The 23,799-nt window shown below is 43.0% G+C and overlaps 1 protein-coding gene across 1 annotated transcript in view; it reads left to right on the top strand.

Annotated features, from left to right (window-relative positions):
• ASB18 (ankyrin repeat and SOCS box containing 18) overlaps positions 1–23,799 on the top strand; it is a 99,288-nt gene that overhangs the window by 5,258 nt on the left and 70,231 nt on the right. Inside the window, exons 2-3 of the mRNA XM_020905505.2 lie at positions 6,425–6,586; positions 21,694–21,983. Of these exons, the coding sequence (XP_020761164.2) occupies positions 21,779–21,983 (205 nt within the window). The 5' untranslated portion in view covers positions 6,425–6,586; positions 21,694–21,778. The remainder of the gene's footprint in view (positions 1–6,424; positions 6,587–21,693; positions 21,984–23,799) is intronic.

Below are 23,799 nucleotides of genomic sequence, written 5' to 3'. Positions count from 1 at the left end.
CTAGACTCGGAGGTCACCAAACCCTTTGGGAGTCTACTCCAGCTGCATGCTGGGGGGGCTGAGGGCGCCAAACCAAGAAGCGATCACCGCCGGAGAACCCAGTCCACGTCCAGCACTGGCGAGCTCCAGGCTGGCAAACGTGGGCCCGCGAGACCCCGGGAACGGTCTGCTGCTCTTGAGTAGCTGCTGCTGCTGGTGCTAAGTTGCTTCAATTGTATCTGACTCTGTGCGACCCCATAGATGGCAGCCCACCAGGCTCCCCGATCCCTGGGATTCTCCGGGCAAGAACACTGGAGTGGGTTGCCATTTCCTTCTCCACTCCTACTCTTGAGTAGAAACGACAGCCAACGCTGATTGTTGACTTGCGGTTGCTTCCCCACTTCCCTCCTCCCCTCTTGCCACCAACGGAGAGGGAGCTTCAAGCCAGAATACATTTGAATGGCAAAATAATTTATGCTTCATTAGGGTGCTGGATTTAAAATTAGAAGTTTCCATGCATAATCACATGGACGGTTTACTCTCATTGTTTTGCCACTCATTAGCGACTCTTCTTAGTGACACTGGAGACTTCAGCCTATTTCTAGGCAACCCCTTCCTCCCCTTTCTATAAACCAGACCGAATTCAGCTTCCTAAAATGCCACCCTGGTCATTTCATAAGCTGACTCTAACACACATTGAGGAGTTGGGCATCAAGTGGCATTGCATCAAGACCTTGCATGCTGACCCACATCCCCAGCCCACAGCATCACGTCCACTGCTGCTGGCCGAGTCCACATACCTGGTGGTCCCTCCATATCGCTTTGCTCACTCTCTTCTCTCCATCGAGGAGGGAACTTTTCCACCTACCAAAACTCTGCCCATGCTTAAGATGCAACTCAAAAGCCACCTGCCCATGAATTCTCTGGTTACCACAACAAGAAGTCTTCTCCCCACCACCATCACTGATGCCCAAGCTGATCAAGTTCCTTATTAAATATTCCTATCTAATTGTCCCTGCAACCAGAGACTTAATTCTACAAGCCTTTGTAGCCCATGACGGGGGCTCACTAAGATGATTCTTTTGGATTAAGGGTAAATGAAAGACAGGCCATGTCTCTCCTTAACCCTTTGTGATAGATCAGAGAACAGTAAGACATGTGATAAGCTCAAAGCACAAAGCTTCGCCTACTGTAGGTGCTCTAAAATTCTCGGGTTCTCGATGTCATCCACAAATTTTCTCTCTGCTCCTAGTCAGCTTCCTCACCCATCTGACCACACCAGATATTTCTATTACAGTTTCCACTGCTATATTCAAGTTCTTAACCCTAACCATCTCTCCTAGCCCTCAGCAAATGACTTTGACCCATATTTCTGTAGGATCCCCACAGGTTCCCCAAGAGTGTCCTGTCTGAGAACTCAGCTGGGGGTCAGTGTAGAAAAAAAAAAAAAAAAAAACAAAGCAAAGACACCACAAGCCCTCCTCCCTTGCTTTTTGGACCTGGGGACAACCTCACCTTTGTCTTTGGGGCATCTGTTCCTTTCTCCTGGCATCCAGCATCCGGTATCTTCCTGCTTCCGCTGGAGGCCAGGGCTCCCACCTCACCCCGGTGACCAGCCTATCTGGTCCATCATTTATTCCCCTTTCTGCAACATTTATGATAGTTCTCTATAGCCTTATACCTCACTGAAAATACCCATGTTCAAACCTCTGCCACCTCACACACTCACAGGGATGGGATGGTTAAGTTGATGTGTCAGCTCGACTGGGCCACAGAGAGTTCAGGTACTTGCTTAAACTTTATTTCTAGGCATGTCTGTCAGGGTGTTTCCAGACAAGATAGGCATTTGAATCAGAAGACTGAGTAAAGTCAGTCCAATGTGGGCCCCTTCCAACGTGGGTGGGCCTCATCCAGTCCATTGAGGATCCAAATATTGGGTTGACCAGAAAGCTCTTTCCCGTCTTCTGTACCATTTTATGGAAAAGGCTGAATGAACTTCTAGGCCAACCCAACAGAACAAGAGGGCAGGGGAAGGGATAATTTGTCCTCCCTGCCTGTTTGGTCCTGGGCCTCAGCCTTTTCCTTCCCTTGGACTAGAACTTAAACCACAGGCTCTCCTGGTTCTCAGGCTTTTGGACTCAGGCTAGGGCTGGACCACCGGCTGCCCTGGGTCTCCTGCTTACAGAGACAGTAGGACTTCTCAACCTCCACAATCACGAGAGCCAATTCCTCATCTACCTCCAGAGAGCTAGTGTGTGTGTTAGTCACTCAGTCATGTCCAGCTCTTTGTGACCCCAGGCCTCTAGCCTGCCAGGCTCCTCTGTCCACAGGGTTCTCCAGGCAAGAATACTGGAGTGGGTTGCCATTTCCTTCTCCAGGTGATTTTCCCCACCCAGGGATCAAACCCTTATCTTCTGCACTGCGGGCAGATTCTTTATCATCTGAGCCATCAGGGAAGCCCACAGAGCTATTAAAACAATTCAAGTATTTCATGGCACCTGGCCAGGGCGACCTCAGCTTCCTTTTCACAAAACAGATGCTTTTGCCTGTGGGTCTTTGCTGTTTGCAGTCCAGAGCCCAGAGATCTTCTGCTTTGAACAGGAGGCCCCTGTTAGTGTTTTTGCCTAATTGACTTTGTTTTTAATGTATTGGTTCATTTAGTCCTTTTATAGTTGAGTCTTGCTGACTGGAAAACTATTCTCTCCCTTTTTATATTTTTATATAACTGTATATAAACTACATCTATTATGTGTTCTCTTATAAAAGAAATAGGTGCTCATTACAGAGAAAATATAATGCAGATGAGTGGACAGAGCGAAATAAAATACGTCCTTCAAATCTTTAAATAAATAAACACAGAGTTTTCTTTTTTTACAAATATTGGATCACAGCATGCAATCAGTTTTGAAACCAGATTTCCACTTAACACTAAGCTGTAAACAAATTTCCATGCCATGAAATATCCTATCATCACAGATTTGCATAGCTCTATAGAATTCCACTGAATCAATGTGCCATAATTTATTCAGCCAATTTCCTATTAATTGGATATTTGGGTTATTTCCAACTTGCGGGGGTTCATCGAGTGAGCCCTCCCAAAGAAAAACTCCACCACAGAAATGGCTCCCAAGCCTCCAAATGATAGCTTTTCAGCTTCAGCAGTTTTTAGATCCAGTGGCCACTGAGAGCGTGTTCTGGTCGTCTCCTCTGCCCCGTGGACCTGTGTTCCCCACACTCGTGCGTGTGTGCTGAGTCCGTTCAGGCCTGTCAACTCTATGCAACCCTATGAACTGGAGCGCGCCAGGCTCTCTGTTCATGGGCTTCTCCAGGCAAGAATGCTGGAGTGGGTTGCCGTGCCCTCTTCCAGGGACTCTTCCTGGCTCAGGGATCGAACCTGAGTCTCTGATGTCTTCTGCATCAGCAGGTGGGTTCTTTACCACTTGGGAAACCCCTCTGCACCTGTACCACACTGCTAATCATTGTCACTTTGTATCATTACCTTCCAGGGAAGGTCCATCTTTTACATTTTTCTCAAAAATTTTTAAAGTATTCTCATATATGTACAGTATTGGTTGGGGAGGTGATACTTTAGCATGATAACAAGAGTATCATTTCTACTATAGAAAAATGAGAAAATTCCAATTTTAAAAAAATAATTGTTTAGAGATAGCCACTGTTAACATTTGGAATCTGTCCTTTCAATCTTTCTCCATGCATATAATTTCATAAGTACTTCACCAAAAATAAAACCTGTAAGAATCTGCCTGTAATGCAGGAGACACAGGAGACTCGGGTTTGATCCCTGGGTTGAGAAAATCCCCTGGAGGAGGAAATAGCAACCCACTCCAGTATTCTTGCCTAGAAAATCTCATGGACAGAGGAGCCTGGCGGGCTACAGTCCATGGGCTCGCAAAGAGTTGGAGAGGACTGAAGCGACCGAGCATGCACGCAGTATTTTTTCAGTTGATTCACTTGGATTTTTCAAATAACTGTATTATCTGCAAGTAATGGTTGCTCATTTTTATTTCTTTAATATTTATTGTTCTTTCTTTCCCCTAATTGTCACATTGGCTAAGCTTCTTGAAGGGTATAGAATACTGCTAGAGCTCCCCTTGGCCTCAGGCTTCCACGCACCAAACCTTGTACTTAGGTGATGCTTTTGGCCTCCTTCTAATCTTGTATCTTTCACTCTGGGGGCACTTTATTGGTATCTTTGGGAGAGAATTTGCTTGCCTGGCTTAGGCCCCTCTGGATTCACTTGATATCTGCCCATCTGAGAATAAGGGACTCTGTGGTCTCTCTGACTCTCCGGAACAGTCAGTCCTCATTGGGTATGGGTCGGGAAAGTAGGGTCAGGGACTGTGTACCTTGCCTAATTCAGGGATTGCTAGCAAGTTCCTCTGGTTTCAGATCTAAAACCACCGACTTCAGTTGGCTTTCTCAGTAATGAAGCTAACACTTTGAGTGGCATCTGTCTGATGCCTCCTCTCAGTTGATTCCAAAGTGAGACAAGGAAGATATAATAACATGATACTGGCTTGCTATTTTGTTCTTAATGGTAGTAAAAACTAATCTCTGTTTTAGCATAAATATGAGGTAGGTTGGCACTTTTAGAAAGATAATCTCTATCATGTAAGAAAGTATTCTTTGATCTAGTCTACTATAAGTTTTGATAAGAAATAGACATTGCATATTACAAAATAGTTTTCATGTCTATTGAGATGATGTATGGTTTTCCCCTTTGACATATTATGAGATAATATTTACTAATAAAAGTAGCTCAGTCATGTACGACTCTTTGCGACTCCATGGACTATACAGTCCATGGAATTCTGTAAGCCAGAATCCTGGTGTGGGTAGCCTCTCCCTTCTCCAGGAGATCTTCCCAACCCAAGAATCGAACCAGGGTCTCCTGCATTGCCGGCAGATTCTTTACCAGCTGAGCCACAAGAGAAGCCCAGAATACTGGAGTGGGTAGCCTATCCCTTCTCCAGTGGATCTTCCCAACCCAGGAATCAAACCAGGGTCTCCTGCATTGCAGGCAGATTCTTTACCAATTGAGCTACCAGGGAAGCCCAAAACTTATTAGTAGATTTTTTAAAAAATAAATTTGGCAATCCTACAACAAACTCTACTTGGTCATATAAATTCTTTCAACACATTGCTGGCTTTGATTTGCTGATGTTTTACATAGAATTTTTGCAATTATATTTGTCATTGAAATTGGTTCAGTTTTGTTATTATTGTTATGATTGCTATCACGTTTTTTGTGTTTCACTTTGGCTTTTTGTGAATATTTCCTTGATTATTTTTAAACTTTTGTTGACAAAATTGATGTGCTGTGGTTTTCTGTTCCTGCCTTATTTAGTTTTTGTTTCTTTCTACCTGAAAAAAGTTACCCATTTCATTAAGACTTTCAGACAAACTAAAATATATTTTCTTGAAGATTTAAAATTCTATTCCTTATCTAGTTACAGCCTCTTTTCTCCCAAGGTTACATATTTTTGCCTTCCTTTTGCTTTTTACTGATCTTACTAGAGATTTTTTTCATATCTTTTTTCAAAATAATGTTGAATTTTTAAATCACCTTCGGTTCAGTTCAGTTTAGTCACTCAGTCGTGTCTGACTCTTTGTGACCCCATGGACTGCAGCACGCCAGGCTTCTTAACTTAAATTCTTAAATTCTGAAGTTAAACCATCTTAACTATTTTTTAATTTATTCTATTTCATTATTTTATAAATTTATTAGTTCTACTTGGTTTCTTGCTTTCTTGGTTTTATTTTTATATTACTTCTCTGTTGCTGAGATGAATGCTTAATTCCTTTATCTGCATTCTTTCTTGATACGCAATAAAAGAATCAAAGGCTATGAATTTTCTTCTGAGAACAATATTAGCTGTCTCACATAAATGTTGTTATACAGTGCCCTCATTGTCATTCATTTGAAACAATTTCTTACACTGATTTGATTTATCCTATAACTTTTGCATTGTTCATAAAAAGTACTTATATTTGTTTTAAATATCCAAGTGCTTTGACGATTTTGCCTATCGAAGACTACTGTTACATTTTCATTTTATTCACTTGCAGCCAGAGAACATAAATACATTCACTGGAAATGTATTAATATTTCCTTTATGTTCTAGGATATGAACAAATGTCCATGTAACACAGACATGTGTAAAGTCTATGTGCTGTTGATTTACATTCTATGAAATAAAATATGTATCTACTGCATCTGTGTATTTATCATATAAAAATAGACCACATATCTACCCTGCCGAAGACACTGGGCAATTTCCTACTGATTTCCGTCTAGTTATTACCTTGGTTAAGAAGAGTTTTTCTTCTTCTCACACCATTATCAAGTTGCAGGTCACTTGCTCATTTTTCTACTGGGCTGGCCTGCCTTTTTTTAATAGATTTGTAAACATTTTCTTTTCAGTGGGCTTGTGGGCACCCAGACCACTAAGAGTCAGCTTCTCACCTGTGACAGGTCGCTGAGGGGAAGAGCAGAAGGGCTGGACCATCCTGGAGACACCAAACATCACCCACACCAGGTGCTCATTGGTTGGCAGGCTGACCTTTGACACATGGGGTCTGGAAGGTGAGCTAAGGGACCCTTCTGCCCTGGATCAGTCCCCATGGAGCCTCCTGGGGTTGACAGGGGAGTCTTATTCCTGCCTGTCTGGGGGATTTCTCCACTCATCCTCCACCTCCCCCAAATCAGGTCATTTTCTGGTTTCATAGTATGAAGGAACTCTCAACAAAAGCTGCCCTGAATATTTCTGCCTGGTATCCATTTCAGTTGCTTTTTTCTTTGCAATAGCCTATCGTTATCTTTTTTATATTATGAAGTATGATATATACAGAGAAAGTAAAAAGTGAAGTCGCTCAGTCATGTCCAACTCTTTGAGATCCCATGGACTGTAGCCTACCAGGCTCCTCCATCCATGGAATTTTCCTGGCAAGAGTACTGGAGTGGGTTGCCATTTCCTTCTCCAGGGGATCTTCCTGACCCAGGATCAAACCCAGGTCTCCCACAATGCAGGCAGATGCTTTACTGTCTCAGCTACCAGGGAAGCTCCTATATATATATCTGAAGTATATACAGAGAACCTCACACTAAACATATACACACTCGACTGCTCGATGGATCATCAGTAACACCCCTGTAACCACCAACCAGATCAAGAAGTAAAACTTTACCTGAAATTTCCCACTTTCTCCCTCTTCTCTCTCCTGAAAAATCAATCACTATCTTGATTTGCATCCCTGTAGTTTCCTTTCACCCATTTTCTAATCTTTATGTAAACAGTGTCACATGGAATTCACTCCTTTGTGTTGGGCAACTTTCATCTATTCAACATTGTGTTTGCAAGAGTCAAGCTCTTTTGCAGGTGACTGTGGTAAATTCCCCTTCATCGCTGAATCCTTCCTGTTGTAGGAACACCATTTATTTATCCATTTTACTGTTAATGTACAATCCAATTGTTTCCAGTTTGAGGCATTAGGAGTGATGCTGTTATGGTATTTCCTGAACATGCTTCTTATAGGAATGTGCAAACGTTTCTGTTGGACACTTACCTGGGAGGGAAGTAAGTTTGTACCTAGATGTGCATGCTTCAACTTGAGTAAATAATCCCAGTTTTCTAAAGTGGTTGCACCAGCTTATGCCCTAGTAGTTTTTGGAAATTGCTTCACATCATCAAAATTAAATTGCAGGCATTCTGGAGGCAGTGTAGAGGTATTTCAGTGGGGCTTTAATTTGCATTTCTTGGGTAACTAATGAAAGTAAACAGCAAATAGATGGGGAAACAATGGAAACAGTGAGAGACTTTATTTTGGGGGACTCCAAAATCACTGCAGATGGTAAATACAGCCATAAAATAAAAAGATGCTTGCTCCTTGGAAGAAAAGCTATGACCAACCTAGGCAGCATATTAAAAAGCAGAGACATTACTTTACCAGCAAAGGTCCATCTAGCCAAGGCTATGGTTTTTCCAGTAGTCACATATGGATGCAAGAGTTGGACTATAAAGAAAGCTGAGTGCTAAAGAAATTGGTGCTTTTGAACTGTGGTGTTGGAGAAGACTCTTGAGAGTCCCTTGGACTGCAAGGAGATCAAACCAGTCAATCCTAAAGGAAATCAACCTTGAATATTCATTGGAAGGACTGATGCTGAAGCTGAAACTCCAATACTTTGGCCACCTGATGCGAAGAGCTGACTCACTGGATGACAGAGGATGAGATGTTTGGATGGCATCACAGACTCAATGGACATGAGTTTGAGTAAACTCTGGGAGCTGGTGATGGACAGGGGAGCCTGGCGTGCTGCAGTCCATGGGGTCTCAAAGAGTCAGACACGACTGAGTGACTGAACTGAGCAGACTGAAAGCAAGGCCCTGGACATTGATGTGCTGCTGCTGGGATGCCCACTATGGGGCCGTGTCCGTGCAGGTCTCTGGGATACGTTTACACTTGGTGGTCTCCCTTTTTCTAGTTGATTTGTAGGAATTCTCTATATAATCTGAAAGTGAGCATTTTGACATTTTGCAGATATCTTTCCCCATTTTTTTCTCACGAAATGATGCTTATGAAATATTTTCCAATTCCTTTCATGACTGAAGATCTGTTTCTGATTTCTCATACATGACCATTAGATTGGCTGAAAATGGAGTTCTTTGAGATAGTATTTTCACCTCAAAACTTTGCGGGGATTATTCTGTTCCACTTTATTATTACACGAAGAAAACTGCTACCACTTAGGTAATGTGCATTTTCTACTGTAAACCTGTAAGAGTTGTTCCTTTTTCCTTTAAATGCCAAAATGTCATTGGAATACATTCAGGCATATTTCTAAATATCTTTTCAAAAAGTCTCTTGAAGGCTACTTTAAAGACAATTTAATCTTTTATTTTTAAAGATGATTAAAGAGAATTTTAATTTGGAGAAGAGATATTCTTCAGCTCAGGAAACTTATCATAGCCCATTTTTTTGTTATGGACTACTTTAATACTGAGTTGGCCAAAAGATTCATTCTGGTTTTTTGAAAAATTGTATGCAAAAATCAAACTAACTTTTTGGCCAACCCTATAAACTGGAATAGATGGGGTGGGTGCTTAAAAAACTTATTTCTCACAGCTCTGGAGGCTGGGACGTCCAAGATCAAGATGCTGACAAAGTAGTCATTCTGAAGCCTCTGTTCTGGTTTGTAGGGGGCCACCACCTCACCATGTGCTTACATGGCCTTCCCTCTGTGTGCCCAGGGAGAGCGGTTCTTCTACAAGGACACCAGTTTTATCAGATCAGCCCTGACGCACACTCAGCACCTCATTGAACCTAAGCCACCTGTTTAAAGGCCCTGTCCCCACCAGAGTCACATAAGCGATTAGGGCTTCAACATATGGGTTTGGTTCGGGACACAATTCAGTCCACAGCATAACTTACTTTGTATTATTTCCTTGTTTACATGTTATAGTCTCTCTGCTCCTGTTTCTCCTAAGATATAATGAAATTCCTGAATTTGTCTTCAATGTTACTTTTCTTTATATGTCTCTTTTTGTCTCCTTTATAGTCTGAGCATGAGAAATTTTCTGTCTGGTCTTTTAAATCACTGATCTGATTTTCTGCAATCTCCAATCACTGTCTCCATTTCATTTTTAAGACTTAAAGTAATGCTTTTCATCTCAGAGCAATCTTCCTTGATCTCCTTTTTTCCATATACACAATGTTCATCTAGATTCTCAGGTGCACCATGAATCAGAGATTTTCTCAAATTTTCTCTCGTTTCATGCAGCAACTGTTTCATAAAGAGACATTTGCTCTGATGACTTAAAATAACCTATCCTTTTGCTCCTCTGAATCAGAGTTTGTGTTGGTTTATCCTTGGGTGGGGAAGGAGAGAGGAAAGAATGAGATTCGTGGCATTCTAAAAACAGTAGTTCAGGTGGAGGAATAATTACGTATTATTTCATAGCAAATTACCCCCAAAACCTAACCGCATAAAGCAACAAGCACTTATGATTTTTCAGTTTCTGTGGATCAGGAATCCGGGCACGATTCATTGGAGGAGGCTCAGCTCAAAGCTTCTCATGAGGCTGCTGTCATATCAAGACTCAACTAGGCAGGCGATTCCACTGCCAGGCCCTGTCAGTGACAATCGGCAGCCTCAGAATATCCACTTTCAAGTTCACTCACCCGGGACCCAGGATGCTGCCTCATCACGAGGAAGCTGGCTTCCTCCAGCAGGAGCAGTTTGAGAGGGAGAGAAACAGCATCCAGAACGGAAGCTGCAGGCCCTCTGTGACCTGACCTCAAAGCCAAGGCATCCCCTTCGCTGAACCGTGTCGATTAGGACCAGGTCGCCAAGCCCACACTCGAGGGGAGGGGATGACGCAGCGTGTGGAGATCAGAGATGGGTCAGCAGGGCCATCTCCCAAGTTGCCCACTACAGTTGCATAGATCATGGACCATGTGTGTCCCTGAGGTCAGAGATTTTCAGACCCAGACTAGAGAAGTGTGTGTGTGCTAAGTTGCTTCAGTCATGTCCAACTCTTTGCAACCCCATGGACTGTAGCCCACCAGGCTCCTCTGTCCATGGAATTCTCCAGGCAAGAACACTGGAGTGGGTTGCCATGCCCTCCTCCAGGGGATCTTCCAGACCCAGGGATCGAACCCACGTCTCTTATGTCTCCTGCATTGGCAGGTGGGTTCTTTACCACTAGCGCCCCGAGAAGACACAGTTTAACCTTACAGACATGGTGCTTTTCCATAAGAGATTTGTGTAGACTTGGAAAGAATCAGTCACAGGCACAGCTTGGAGCTTCACCAGTGGGCAGAGTGTTTCCTTCCAGGCTTTTGTTCATTTGTTTTGTCTCATTTTTTAACATACGGAGTGAAACTGAAAGTGTTAGTTACTTTGCCATCCCATGGACTCTTTGCCATCCCATGGACTGTAGCCCGCCAGGCTCCTCTGTCCAAGGAATTCTCCAGGCAAGAATACTGGAGTGGGTAGCCATGCCTTCCTCCAGGGGATTGTCCTGACCCAGAGACTGAACTTCCATCTCCTGCATTGCAGGCAGATTCTTTCCCATCTGAGCCACCAGGGAAGCCCCTTTTAACATAGAACCGTTTGGAATGGCCAGTGCGATGCTCCCTTCTGAAACATGCATGACTGAAACTGGAAGGCCATCAGAATGTAACTGAGATGCTGATGTTCTCGGGGCGGCTGGAGGGGCTCGGGGCCCTTCCCCAACCTGCGGAAGAGGCAAGACCCACCCCACACCCTGCCCAGGGCTCCTCTCCACTCACACCTATGGTGAGCTGGCCCACCCTTCCTCAATCTTGCCAGCCCTGTTTCTCAAAGAGATTCCTCAACACTTTTGTCGTGGTGAGGCACTTCGTCCTTAACTTCAACCAGATACACATCTTCTGCACTTTTCTCCCTTTGCTCTATTTCCAAGACGATCTAAGATGGGAGGGCTTCAAACCTGAAAGCAGGTTACAAACTTTGCCTCTGCATCCTTGAGTTAGTCAAGGTCAGAGCAAGGGTACACAGACGGCTTTGCTCCATCAGGTTGATTTGCTATTTATTTCTTTTTGGCCGCGTCGGTTCTTAAATTGCCAAACTCCGGATCTTCATCACATCATGCAGGGTCTTTCGCTGTGGTGCACGGACTCTCTGGATGTGGCTCACGGGCTCCAGGGCACTCAGGTTCAGCAGTTGTGGCATGTGGGGTTTCAGTTCCTGACCGGGGACTGAACCTGCCACCTTTGCACTGCAAGGCAGATTTTTAACCCCTGTACCACCAGGGAAGTCCCTATCAGGTTGATTTTAACTTTTAACCCTCAGAAGTCAAACTTTCTACCTTACAATATTGTGGCTTGATAGGTGATGCCCTGTCTCCCCCAGCCGACACCAGTGACACCCACAATTAGCTGGGTCACTCTTGAAAAACCGTGACCCTGGTGGTCTCTGCTCAGCAAGGTGTCTCTTGATCAGGAGAATGCCCTCTAGCCACTCGAGATTATTTCAAAGCACTTGCCGTTCTTTCTTTATCCAGCTCCCACCTACGTCACAGTTGCTCCTGGGTCTTTGCTCGAGAAGTCCTTTTAATGTTCCCGGTCCCTGCCTCAGTCCTTGGTCCTCTTTACTTCCCTCCCATCCCTTCCCCATCTTTTGTCACAAGACTGCATCTCAAAAGAAAAAGCAAAATAGAAAAGAAGGAGGAGGATGAAACTAACAGAGGGCAGATTTGGGCCCAGCGGGGGTCTGAATGCAAAGAATGGCCACACAGTTCTGAAGGGTACATCCCAACCCCTGCATTTGCATCCTAGCTCCACCGCTTAGCTGTGCGCCCACCAGGAAGTTACTTCACTACTCCATGATGATGAGAGCCCCTGCCTCGCAGGATGGTGGAGAGAAGAGGAGCTCGTATATGTAGCATCTTTAGAAGACTGCCTCATGTACAGCAGGACTGTATAAGAAGTACACAGTATATACTATATTATATACATATACTACACTTTTTAGTATATTCTATACCATGTACTGCAGTATATAGTATATTATATATCATATACTACAGCTTTTAGTATATTTATTTTGGGGGGCTCCAAAATCACTGCAGATGGTGATTGCAGCCATGAAATTAAAAGACGCTTACTCCTTGGAAGGAAAGTTATGACCAACCTAGACAGCATATTAAAAAGCAGAGACATTACTTTACCAACAAAGGTTCGTCTAGTCAAGGCTATGGTTTTTCCAGTGGTCATGTATGGATGTGAGAGTTGGACTGTGAAGAAAGCTGAGTGCTGAAGAATTGATGCTTTTGAACTGTGGTGTTGGAGAAGACTCTTGAGAGTCCCTTGGACTGCAAGGAGATCCAACCAGTCCATCCTGAAGGAGATAAGTCCTGGGTGTTCATTGGAAGGACTGATGCTGAAGCTGAAACTCCAATACTTTGGCCACCTCATGTGAAGAGTTGACTCATTGGAAAAGACCCTGATGCTGGGAGGGATTGGGGGCAGGAGGAGAAGGGGACAACAGAGGATGAGATGGCTGGATGGCATCACCAACTCGATGGACATGAGTTTGAGTAAACTCCGGGAGTTGGTGATGGACAGGGAGGCCTGGTGTGCTGCGATTCATGGGGTTGCAAAGAGTCAGACACGACTGAGCGACTGAACTGAACTGAACTGAACTGATAATACTTACTGGGCTTCCCTGATAGCTCAGTTGCTAAAGAATCCACCTGCAATGCAGGAGACCTGGCTCAATTCCTGGGTCGGGAAGATCCACTGGAGAAGGGACAGGCTACCCACTCCAGGATTCTTGGGCTTCCCTGGTGACACAGCTGGTTAAGAATCTGTCTGCAATGCAGGAGACCTGGGTTCAATTCTACTAACTAGTTGTGTCAATAGAAATAGACATTAACTATTTCTTGAAAGTTAGGTAGAACTCATCAGAGGAACTATCTGGAACTGGGTTTAGAGGAGAGTTAAAGAATCTGCCTGCAATGCAGGAGACCTGGGTTCAATCCCTGGGTCAGGAAGATTTCCTGGAGAAGGGAAAGGCTACCCACTGCAGTATTCTAGCCTGGAGAATTCCATGGACCAAACAGACATAGACTATACAAGAATCGGACATGACTGAGTGACCGTCACTTCATAGTATATAGTATAGTATATTCTCAGCATATCAAGAAGTGTCTGGCATATATGAGAGGTCAAAAAGTGTTTATTGATGGGGGAATAAATTAGGAATTTGGAATAAACAAATATACTATACATAAAGTAGATAAACAACAAGAACCTACAATATATAGCATAGGGAACTATATTCAATACCTGTAATAACTTAGAATGGAAAAGAATCTGAAAAAGAATAGGTATAGATATTTATTATTATTGTTCAACACTAAGCTGTGTCCAATTGCTTGCAGCCCCATGGACTGCAACACACCAGGCTCCTCTGTCCTTCACTATCTCCCAGAGTTTGCTCAAATTCATGTTCATTGAGTCAGTGATGCTATCTAACCATTTCATCCTCTGCCACCCCCTTCTCCTTTTGCCTTCAATCTTTCCCAGCATCAGGGTCTTTTCCAATGAGTTGGCTCTTTGCATCAGGTGGTCAAAGTATTGGAGCTTCAGCTTCAGCATCAGTCCTTCCAATGAATATTCAGGGTTGATTTCCTTTAGGATTGGATTGCACTGGTTTGATCTCCTTGCAGTCCAAGGGACTCTCAAGAGTCTTCTCCAGCACCACAATTTGAAAGCATCAATTCTTTGGCGCTCAGCCTTCTTTATGGTCCAGGTAAGCCTCGGGCTGGTGAGTCCACTGGGTTAGACAGTGAGATTTGAGCCAAGAGGACTTGAGGGCTGACCTTCAAGGAACCTGAGTGTGGAAGGAGTTCTCCAGGACTTAAGAGTTTAGCAAGGGCCTTTCAAGCTCAAAGGAGCACTCAGTCTCAGAAGTGGACCCATTTCACAGTGGAATTATGCCACGGTCACTCTGAGTTAACCTGGCTATGCCTGGCGCTTGTCCCTGACCTGAAGTCACAATGGGGTCTGCATATATGCAACTGACCATTTTTCTAAACCATGACCTTCCGCTGGCAACCAACTTATTGAATTTCCTCCTAAGTGAGGCTGAGACTAAATTAGACCCACACTGTTTCCATTTATTCATCAGGCATTGTTGTCTTGCTGCACAATAGTTCAAGACCAGGAGTATTGATAGAAAAAAAACTTTCAAGGCTAGTGCTCTCAAAGACATTATATTCGTCTCTCTGCGCAGTTATACCAAGCTCATCACATGCAAATTGTGTGATGCAAGAAATTTTAGATAACATTTATGTTCTTCTATGAGAATCTGTGTTATTAGTCTTCATCTAACCAGACTTGTACACACAACTTGATGTAAGTCACATACAATATATCACTGAAACCCATGAGTCATGGTTATTCAGTTGCTCAGTCATGTCTGACTCTTTGCAACCCCATGGACTGCAGCACACCAGGCTTCCCTGTCCTTCACCATCTCCTGGAGTTTGCTCAAACTCATGTCCATTGAGTTGGTGATGCCATCCAACCATCTCATCCTCTGTCATTCCCTTCTCTTCCTGCCTTCAATCTTTCCCAGCATCAGGGTCTTTTCTTGATACTGGGAAAGATCATGAATCATGGTACCCTCTGATGATTATTTAAACCTCCAAGTGGAACAATGAAGCGACCTTTAACTGATCCAGAGAAAGCCAGGATCTCTCTACCATTGATTGCTTAAATATATGCCATACCTTTCAAGGACAGTTGGTGAAGGAGAAAGTCAAATACAAGATTTCCAAGAAGTTCAAGGGGAAATATTGGTACTTGGTCCCTTCCTCCTCAAATGATGGCTCAACCTGTGGGGGACTGAGGCATGGTGGGCAGTTGGGGATCCCATGAACTAATCAAAAAAAAGGAAAGACAAACAGAAATCAGAAGATTCCACAATGAAATAAAGAAATTCGTGTTGCCTTAAATATAATTTGTGTTAGTTACATTTCAGTTCCTAATTTATACATAGGAGGTTGATAAAGAATTACATTATAACAAAATTAGCCAGAATAATTAGCATAGTATATGTGCTACTGATTAAACACCCAGCAGATAGCTTGATAATTAGGAGCAGTGAGTGCCATATTTTGAGGCTTTGTCATCTTATTATCTGCCTAACAAGTGCTTCATCTTTACCTCCCTTCTGATTTGAAGTTTGATAGCAATCTCTAATAATCCTCATTTTATTTCTTTAAGTCACCTTACCCAAATTCCGATCAATTTCCTGTGATCACTACATTTCCTCTCTTTGTATTGACACAAATGAGCTGGTGTTAAATTTCTTCCCAGATGTAAGGCATCTGATGCTACAAAGCATTTGTGTTTGGAATTTCAGATTTAAAATCTCTTTCAAAACCCATCATTCTTTGGTTGGAGAAAGAACCAGAGGCCAACCACAGACTGCAAGTTAGTCGGACATCTGAATACAGATTCCCAGAGTTCATTTCTCCTTTCCAGGCAGAGCCCCACTGCCAGAGATTCCAGCAATGTCTCCATCAGGACCCATCAGCAGCCCCTCAAGTGGTCCTGCCTGGTTTCTCTGATGACCCTAGCCCATGATCCCACTGTTCCTCTGCTCGAGGAGTCTGGGGTCGGCTGCTATCCTTTTAACATTCAGCGAGATTTTCTAATAGAAGACCAGAGTTCAATTACCAAAGAATGGAAGGCTTAGAGAGTTGACTCACATTCTTTGTCCTATGTCTGTTGCATCTCTTTCAACCAATACCAGGATGTGTTCATGATTTTAAAGGCAGAGTGAACACACTACTACATCAACCCAGAATACTTTCAGCTGCAAGTCACAGAAAACACATGAAGAGTACTTAAGGAATAAAGACAGGAAGTCTGGAAATTGGCAGCCTGAGGCTGGGACAAAGGTCCAGAAATGTCATGAAGGAACCATCTGTCTTGCCCCCTCTTTCTGTTCCACCCACCTGAGTATGTTGAGACTTCATCTCATGGCTGTCCCCTCATGGCTGTAATGTGGCTGCCACAGCTCTGTACGTCATGTCCACGTTCAAGGAGAGAAGAGAGAGAGAGGAAAGAAGCGCCAGCCACTACCTCCCCTTTCAATCAGGAAAGCAAAAACCTTCCCAGATGCACCAGAGCAGATCATGCCTACTCTTACTGGCCACAACTGTGTTACAAGGGAGGCTAAGAAGTCTAGTAGCTAGCAAATGAGACTAGGGCAGATATTGCTGACTAAGATCAACATAATTCATCACCAGGGGCCAGGCCCATTATCACAACAAAGAAAACCCAGGCTTGTTAGGTAGGAGGAAGGAGAACAAATATTGGGTAGGAAGCCCAGGGCTGGCTCCTCAAATACAGATGTGGACGTGTCAGGGAAAAGCATCAGCATATGGAACAGAAGATGCAAAGTCCTGCAGAGAAGCTGAGAGGAGAGGGGTGTGTTATTCAGGGTTCTCCAGAGAAACAGAAGCAAGAGGATGTGGGGGGACTGTGTGTGTATATATAGCCTTAAAATAAAGATACACAGCATTTATTTTCTAAGAAATCAAGTCACATAACTGTGGTAACTAGTGAGTCCAATACCTGAAGGGTAGGTCAGCAGGCTGGAGACCCAGGAAGAGCTGCAGGTCTAGTCCAAAGGCTATCTGCTAGCAAAATCCCTTCTTGCTTGGTGGGCATCAGTGTTTGTTCTGTGGAGGTCTGCAACTGATTGGATGAAGCCCACTCAAATTATGAAGGGTCATCTGCTTTACTCAAAGCTCACCAACTTAAACATTAATCTTACCACAAAACCTCACAGGAGCATCCAGAATATGTTTGACCAAGTATCTGGGGTAGCATGGCCCAGCCAGGTCACACATAAAATTAACCATCACACGGGGAGACAGAAAAGAAAGAGGCGGCAAGACTGAGACACAAGTTGAAGGGGTCTCCATGAAAGCCATATGAGCACACACGTACATACTGGGTTGGCCAAAAATTAGTTCAGATTTTTCCGCAAAATTTTAGGTATGGGTTTCCCAGGTGGTGCAGTGGTAAAGAACCCACTTGCCAATGCAGGAGACACAAGAGATGCAGGTTCAATCCTTGGGTCAGGAAGATCCCCTGGAGGAGGAAATGGCAACCCACTCCAGTATTCTTTGCCTGGAAAATCCCACGGACAGAGGAGCCTGGTGGGCTACAGTCCATGGGGTCGCACAGAGTTGGACACGACTGATCACAATACCAATATATGTATAACTGAATCACTCTGTGTGCCCCAGAATCTACCACAACATCATAAACCAACTACATTTCAACTGAAAAACTATGATTAATTTTTTTAATTTTGAATATAGAAAAAAAAAAAAAAAACTAGGTGAGGGCAGAGAAGATATATCACTGGAGGGCACAAACTTGCAACCAGTGAATAAATAAGTCCTGGAGATCTAGAGCACAGGATGGTGATCATAGACAACAGTGCTATATATGAACATCAAACTTTCTAAGAGATTCAAAAAACTTAAGTATCTACACCACAAAAAAAGAAAAAGACTTGCAATTCTGTAACATGACAGAGGTGTCAGCTAACAGTATGATGACAATTGTATCACAATATATAAATGCATCAAATCAACATAACCTACACCTTGAACTTGCACAGTATTATGTGTTTGGTATATTCCAATTTTTAACATAAGCAAAAATTAACTTTTAAGCTAAATGGCCCAGCTAGGGCCCCTCAGATCATCAGAGTACCCAGGCATCACTGGAGTAGCTGTGTTTTGTGCCCAGGTTGATGGAGGAGATACAGGACCACTAGAGAGAGAGGTTATGGGGGGGCGGGGGGAAGGCTCCTATCCCCAAGGAATGCACAGAGACCAACATCAGTGCCTTGCACTTCCATTGGGCATGGAATTGGATGCTTTAAGCCGAGGTTAGCATCCTTAAGAAGTACAGAGGCTGCCGCTCACACCTAGGTTACTCGTCTGCATTCCCTTATGTGACAACCTTGTCTTCTCCGGACCAGTCAGTCCATCTCTGAATTTAGAAACCAAAGATTATCATTCTATGAGGCCACCATCACCCTAATTCCAAAACCAGACAAAGATGCCACAAAAAAAGAAAACTACAGGCCAATATCACTGATGAACATAGATGCAAAAATCCTTAACAAAATTCTAGCAAACAGAATCCAACAACATATTAAAAAAATCATACACCATGACCAAGTGGGCTTTATCCCAGGAATGCAAGGATTCTTTAATATCCTCAAATCAATCAATGTAATACACCACATTAACAAATTGAAAGATAAAAACCATATGATTATCTCAATAGATGCAGAAAAAGCCTTTGACAAAATTCAACATCCATTTATGATTAAAACTCTCCAGAAAGCAGGAATAGAAGGAACATTCCTCAACATAATAAAAGCTATATATGACAAACCCACAGCAAGCATCACCCTCAATGGTGAAAAATTGAAAGCATTTCCCCTGAAATCAGGAACAAGACAAGGGTGCCCACTCTCACCACTACTATTCAACATAGTTTTGGAAGTGTTGGCCACAGCAATCAGGGCAGAAAAAGAAGTAAAAGGAATCCAGATAGGAAAAGAAGAAGTGAAACTCTCTTTGTTTGCAGATGGCATGATCCTCTACAGAGAAAACCCTAAAGACTCTACCAGAAAATTACTAGAGCTAATCAACGAATACAGTAAAGTTGCAGGATATAAAATTAACACACAGAAATCTCTTGCATTCCTATACACTAACAATGAGAAAACAGAAAGAGAAATTAAGGAAACAATACCATTCACCATTGCAACAAAAAGAATAAAATACTTAGGAGTATATCTACCTAAAGAAACAAAAGACCTATACATAGAAGACTATAAAACACTGATGAAAGAAATCAAAGAGGACACAAACAGATGGAGAAATATACCGTGTTCATGGATTGGAAGAATCAATATTGTCAAAATGGCTATACTACCCAAAGCAATCTATAGATTCAATGCAATCCCTATCAAACTACCAACGGTATTTTTCACAGAACTAGAACAAATAATTTCACAATTTGTATGGAAATACAAAAAACCTAGAATAGCCAAAGTAACCTTGAGAAAGAAGAATGGAACTGGAGGAATCAACCTGCCTGACTTCAGACTCTACTACAAAGCCACAGTCATCAAGACAGTATGGTACTGGCACAAAGACAGACATATAGATCAATGGAACAGAATAGAAAGCCCAGAGATAAATCCATGAACCTATGGTCACCTTATCTTCGACAAAGGAGGCAAGGATATACAATGGAAAAAAGACAACCTCTTTAACAAGTGGTGCTGGGAAAACTGGTCAACCACCTGTAAAAGAATGAAACTAGAACACTTTCTAACACCATACACAAAAATAAACTCAAAATGGATTAAAGATCTAAATGTAAGACCAGAAACTATAAAACTCCTAGAGGAGAACATAGGCAAAACACTCTCCAACATAAATCACAGCAGGATCCTCTATGACCCACATCCCAGAATTTTAGAAACAAAAGCAAAAATAAACAAATGGGACCTAATGAAACTTAAAAGCTTTTGCACAACAAAGGAAACTATAAGCAAGGTGAAAAGACAGCCCTCAGATTGGGAGAAAATAATAGCAAATGAAGCAACAGACAAAGGATTAATCTCAAAAATATATAAGCAACTCCTGCAGCTCAATTCCAGAAAAATAAATGACCCAGTCAAAAAATGGCCCAAAGAACTAAACAGACATTTCTCCAAGGAAGACATACAGATGGCAAAAAAAAAAAACACATGAAAAGATGCTCAACATCACTCATTATCAGAGAAATGCAAATCAAAACCACAATGAGGTACCATTACACACCAGTCAGGATGGCTGCTATCCAAAAGTCTACAAGCAATAAATGCTGGAGAGGGTGTGGAGAAAAGGGAACCCTCTTACACTGTTGGTGGGAATGCAAATTAGTACAGCCACTATGGAAAACAGTGTGGAGATTTCTTAAAAAGCTGGAAATAGAACTGCCATATGACCCAGCAATCCCACTTCTGGGCATACACACCGAGGAAACCAGATCTGAAAGAGACACGTGCACCCCGATGTTCATCGCAGCACTGTTTATAATAGCCAGGAAGTGGAAGCAACCTAGATGCCCATCAGCAGACTAATGGATAAGGAAGCTGTGGTACATATACACCATGGAATATTACTCAGCCATTAAAAAGAATTCATTTGAATCAGTTCTAATGAGATGGATGAAACTGGAGCCCATTATACAGAGCGAAGTAAGCCAGAAAGATAAAGACCATTACAGTATACTAACACATATATATGGAATTTAGAAAGATGGTAACGATAACCCTATATGCAAAACAGAAAAAGAGACTCATATGTATAGAACAGACTTGTGGACTCTGTGGGAGAAGGCGAGGGTGGGATGTTTCAAGAGAACAGCATCGAAACATGTATATTATCTAGGATGAAACAGATCACCAGCCCAGGTTGGATGCATGAGACAAGTGCTTGGGCCTGGTGCACTGGGAAGACCCAGAGGGATCGGGTGGAGAGGGAGGGGGGAGGGGGGACCGGGATGGGGAATACCATGTAAATCCATGGCTAATTCAATTCAATGTATGACAAAAACCACTGCAATGTTGTAAAGTAATTAGCCTCCAACTAATAAAAATAAATGGGAAAAAAAAAAAAAAAAGAAACCAAAGATTCCCCTGCATTCTCCTCAGTTTCAAGTCAGGTCAATTTATGGTCAACCAGACTCTCTATTTAGATGAAGTGAAGAGGTACAGTGGTGTATTAATAGAACGTTAGAAAATGTTCCTTTCAACAGCACAGATATTTGCAAGCCCAATCTTAAGGAAAAGGATTTTAAACATGCAGGACAGAGTCTCACTTTGACAAAAGCAGATGTTGATCAGCAGTGCCCTGGACAGCCTGACTTTTTACAACCTTGTGCTCTCCGCTTCTCCCACTCACAGACGCATTTACCGGCCCCTCTCTAGGATCCCATCAGAGGCCTTGGGGAGATTAATTCCCGTCTCCCTGCGGAAGGGAGCCGGGAGCGCTGCTGGCAGGTGGCCAGTCCCCAGCGCTGTAGCTGACCAGTTTCTTCTATTTATAGGCACGCCCACAGCCCTGGCCACACAGCTGCTGGCTTTGGACTCAGTTGAGAAGAACGATTTGGTTAACACACAGGCGACAGTACAATGTCGATCTCTGATCGCCTTCCCGATTACCCGGTCAACTCAGATTTCGTAAGGAAATTAAAGTCAGCCCTGGAAGGCAGGGATGAGGCGAGACTGAGGGACTTGATCTGCGCTGACGTTCGGCACGTGGACGCCGTGATAGAACTGGCCAACGACGACTGGATGAAGGACCCCTCCGCCCCGCTGCCGCCCGGGGTGCTCGTAGGTAACCGCCACGTATCTGCTGGGTTCCCCGCTGTGCACGCGGTTCCCCGCTGTGCACGCACAAGGGGTAGGCTTTGGAGTGTGGAGGGCGGATGGTTGAAACAGGAGAATGATACATGGCCAGCTCTGTGGTTACTATTTATAAACATACGTACATGCTGCCTATATTGTCTATAAATATATGTACATAGCATATACCTGTGTGTATAGACAGTATGTATCATAGTATATAGCTAAATGTCATAGTATGTATACACATATTTACTGTGTATATACAGAGTATTCATATACATATACTAGATTGGCCAAAAAGTTGCTTCAAGTTTTTCCATAGCATCTTAGGGAATAAATAATATATATAGGTACCGTGTATATAAATATGTATAGTATACATACAGATAGATATACATAAAAGGTATACTATAAGTATATACATGTTATATATATATATTTATATATACTATGTATACATACATATGTGTGTGTTAGCCACTCAGTCGTGTCCAACTCTTTTCAACCCCAAGGACTGTAGCCCGCCAGGCTCCTCTGTCCATGGAATTCTCTAGGTAAGAATACTGGAGTGGTTGCCATTCCCTTCTCCAGGGAATCTTCCCAACCCAGAGTTCAAACCCAGGTCTCTCACATTACAGACACATTCATTAACATCTGAGCCACCAGGAAGTCCTTATACATATGCACACACACACACACACACAGTATATATCTCTGTGTTACACAGGCAGTAATTAAAGCAATACAAAAAGTTTAAAAAGAGAAAAATTAAACTATGGCATCATATCCCAACACAGGGCCTCTTCTCATTTCCCCACTTTTTCTGAGCTAGCCTATTTGCATGTGTAAGTTCCCTCGACTTACGTTCATGGGGTAGATAAAGTTTTGTGCTCTGCTCTATTGAGTTAATATACCTAAAGTGTTTGCCATGTTACTACCTGGTCTTCTTAATTTCAATCACCTATTGAGGTGATTAACCACTAAATACTTAAACCAAATTCCTACAAGAAGGGACTGTGCGTTTACATTTTTACTATCAATAATGCTGTAATTAGTGTCTTTATTAGCATTCATATGCTTTTTTTCTTATTCAGGGTTGTGTCCTTAGGATAAATTCTTAGGAGCAGTATTCCTGGGACAAGAATAAATTTTCCAAATTGTTCTCTGAAAGGATTTCTATTCTGTCAGTGAGTGTGTGTGTCACGTCCCACCCTGAACATTACGGGTGATTAATACTCACATTTAAATCTCCAATTTAGCCAGCATACCCTGGCCCTTCTCTAATGCTTACTCACCCGCCCTGTCTTTACTGCTCAGGACTGTCTTATCCACAGGGTTTGGGTTTTCTTTGCAGACCTGTTCACATGTGACTTGTCTAGTCAGGTCCTTGGGCAATATCTTCTCATGTCTTTATATCTTTTTTGACATCTTGTAGGTCTCCTTCATAGATATAACACCGTTGTCACACTTGCTGAAAATACTTTCCCTGACCTGAGATTAACTTTTAATTGTACCAGGCTGCTTCCCAGCTTGTCAAGTGTGCCCTCCGCAAGTCTATCTTGACTCCTAAGGGATGTGCATGGCTCCCCTCCCCACACGAGACAGATTCTTTCCCAACATACGTGTGTGAGCGCACACACATGTGTACCATTGCATGCACGCGTACCATCACACACACACACACAAACACGTGCTCACTCATGCAGGCAGGGCACCGAAAGGGAACACACTTGGGCCCTTGGTGCTGGCGAGGGGAGCTGTAATGTGATGAAGGGCAAGACCGGAGCCTGGCACTTCCGGGCATG

Source organism: Odocoileus virginianus, unplaced genomic scaffold, assembly GCF_023699985.2.
Source record: "Odocoileus virginianus isolate 20LAN1187 ecotype Illinois unplaced genomic scaffold, Ovbor_1.2 Unplaced_Contig_4, whole genome shotgun sequence".
NCBI classification, from domain to species: domain Eukaryota; kingdom Metazoa; phylum Chordata; class Mammalia; order Artiodactyla; family Cervidae; genus Odocoileus; species Odocoileus virginianus.
Note: the sequence above shows the minus strand (reverse complement) of the source record. Positions and strands in the feature narration are given on the sequence as shown.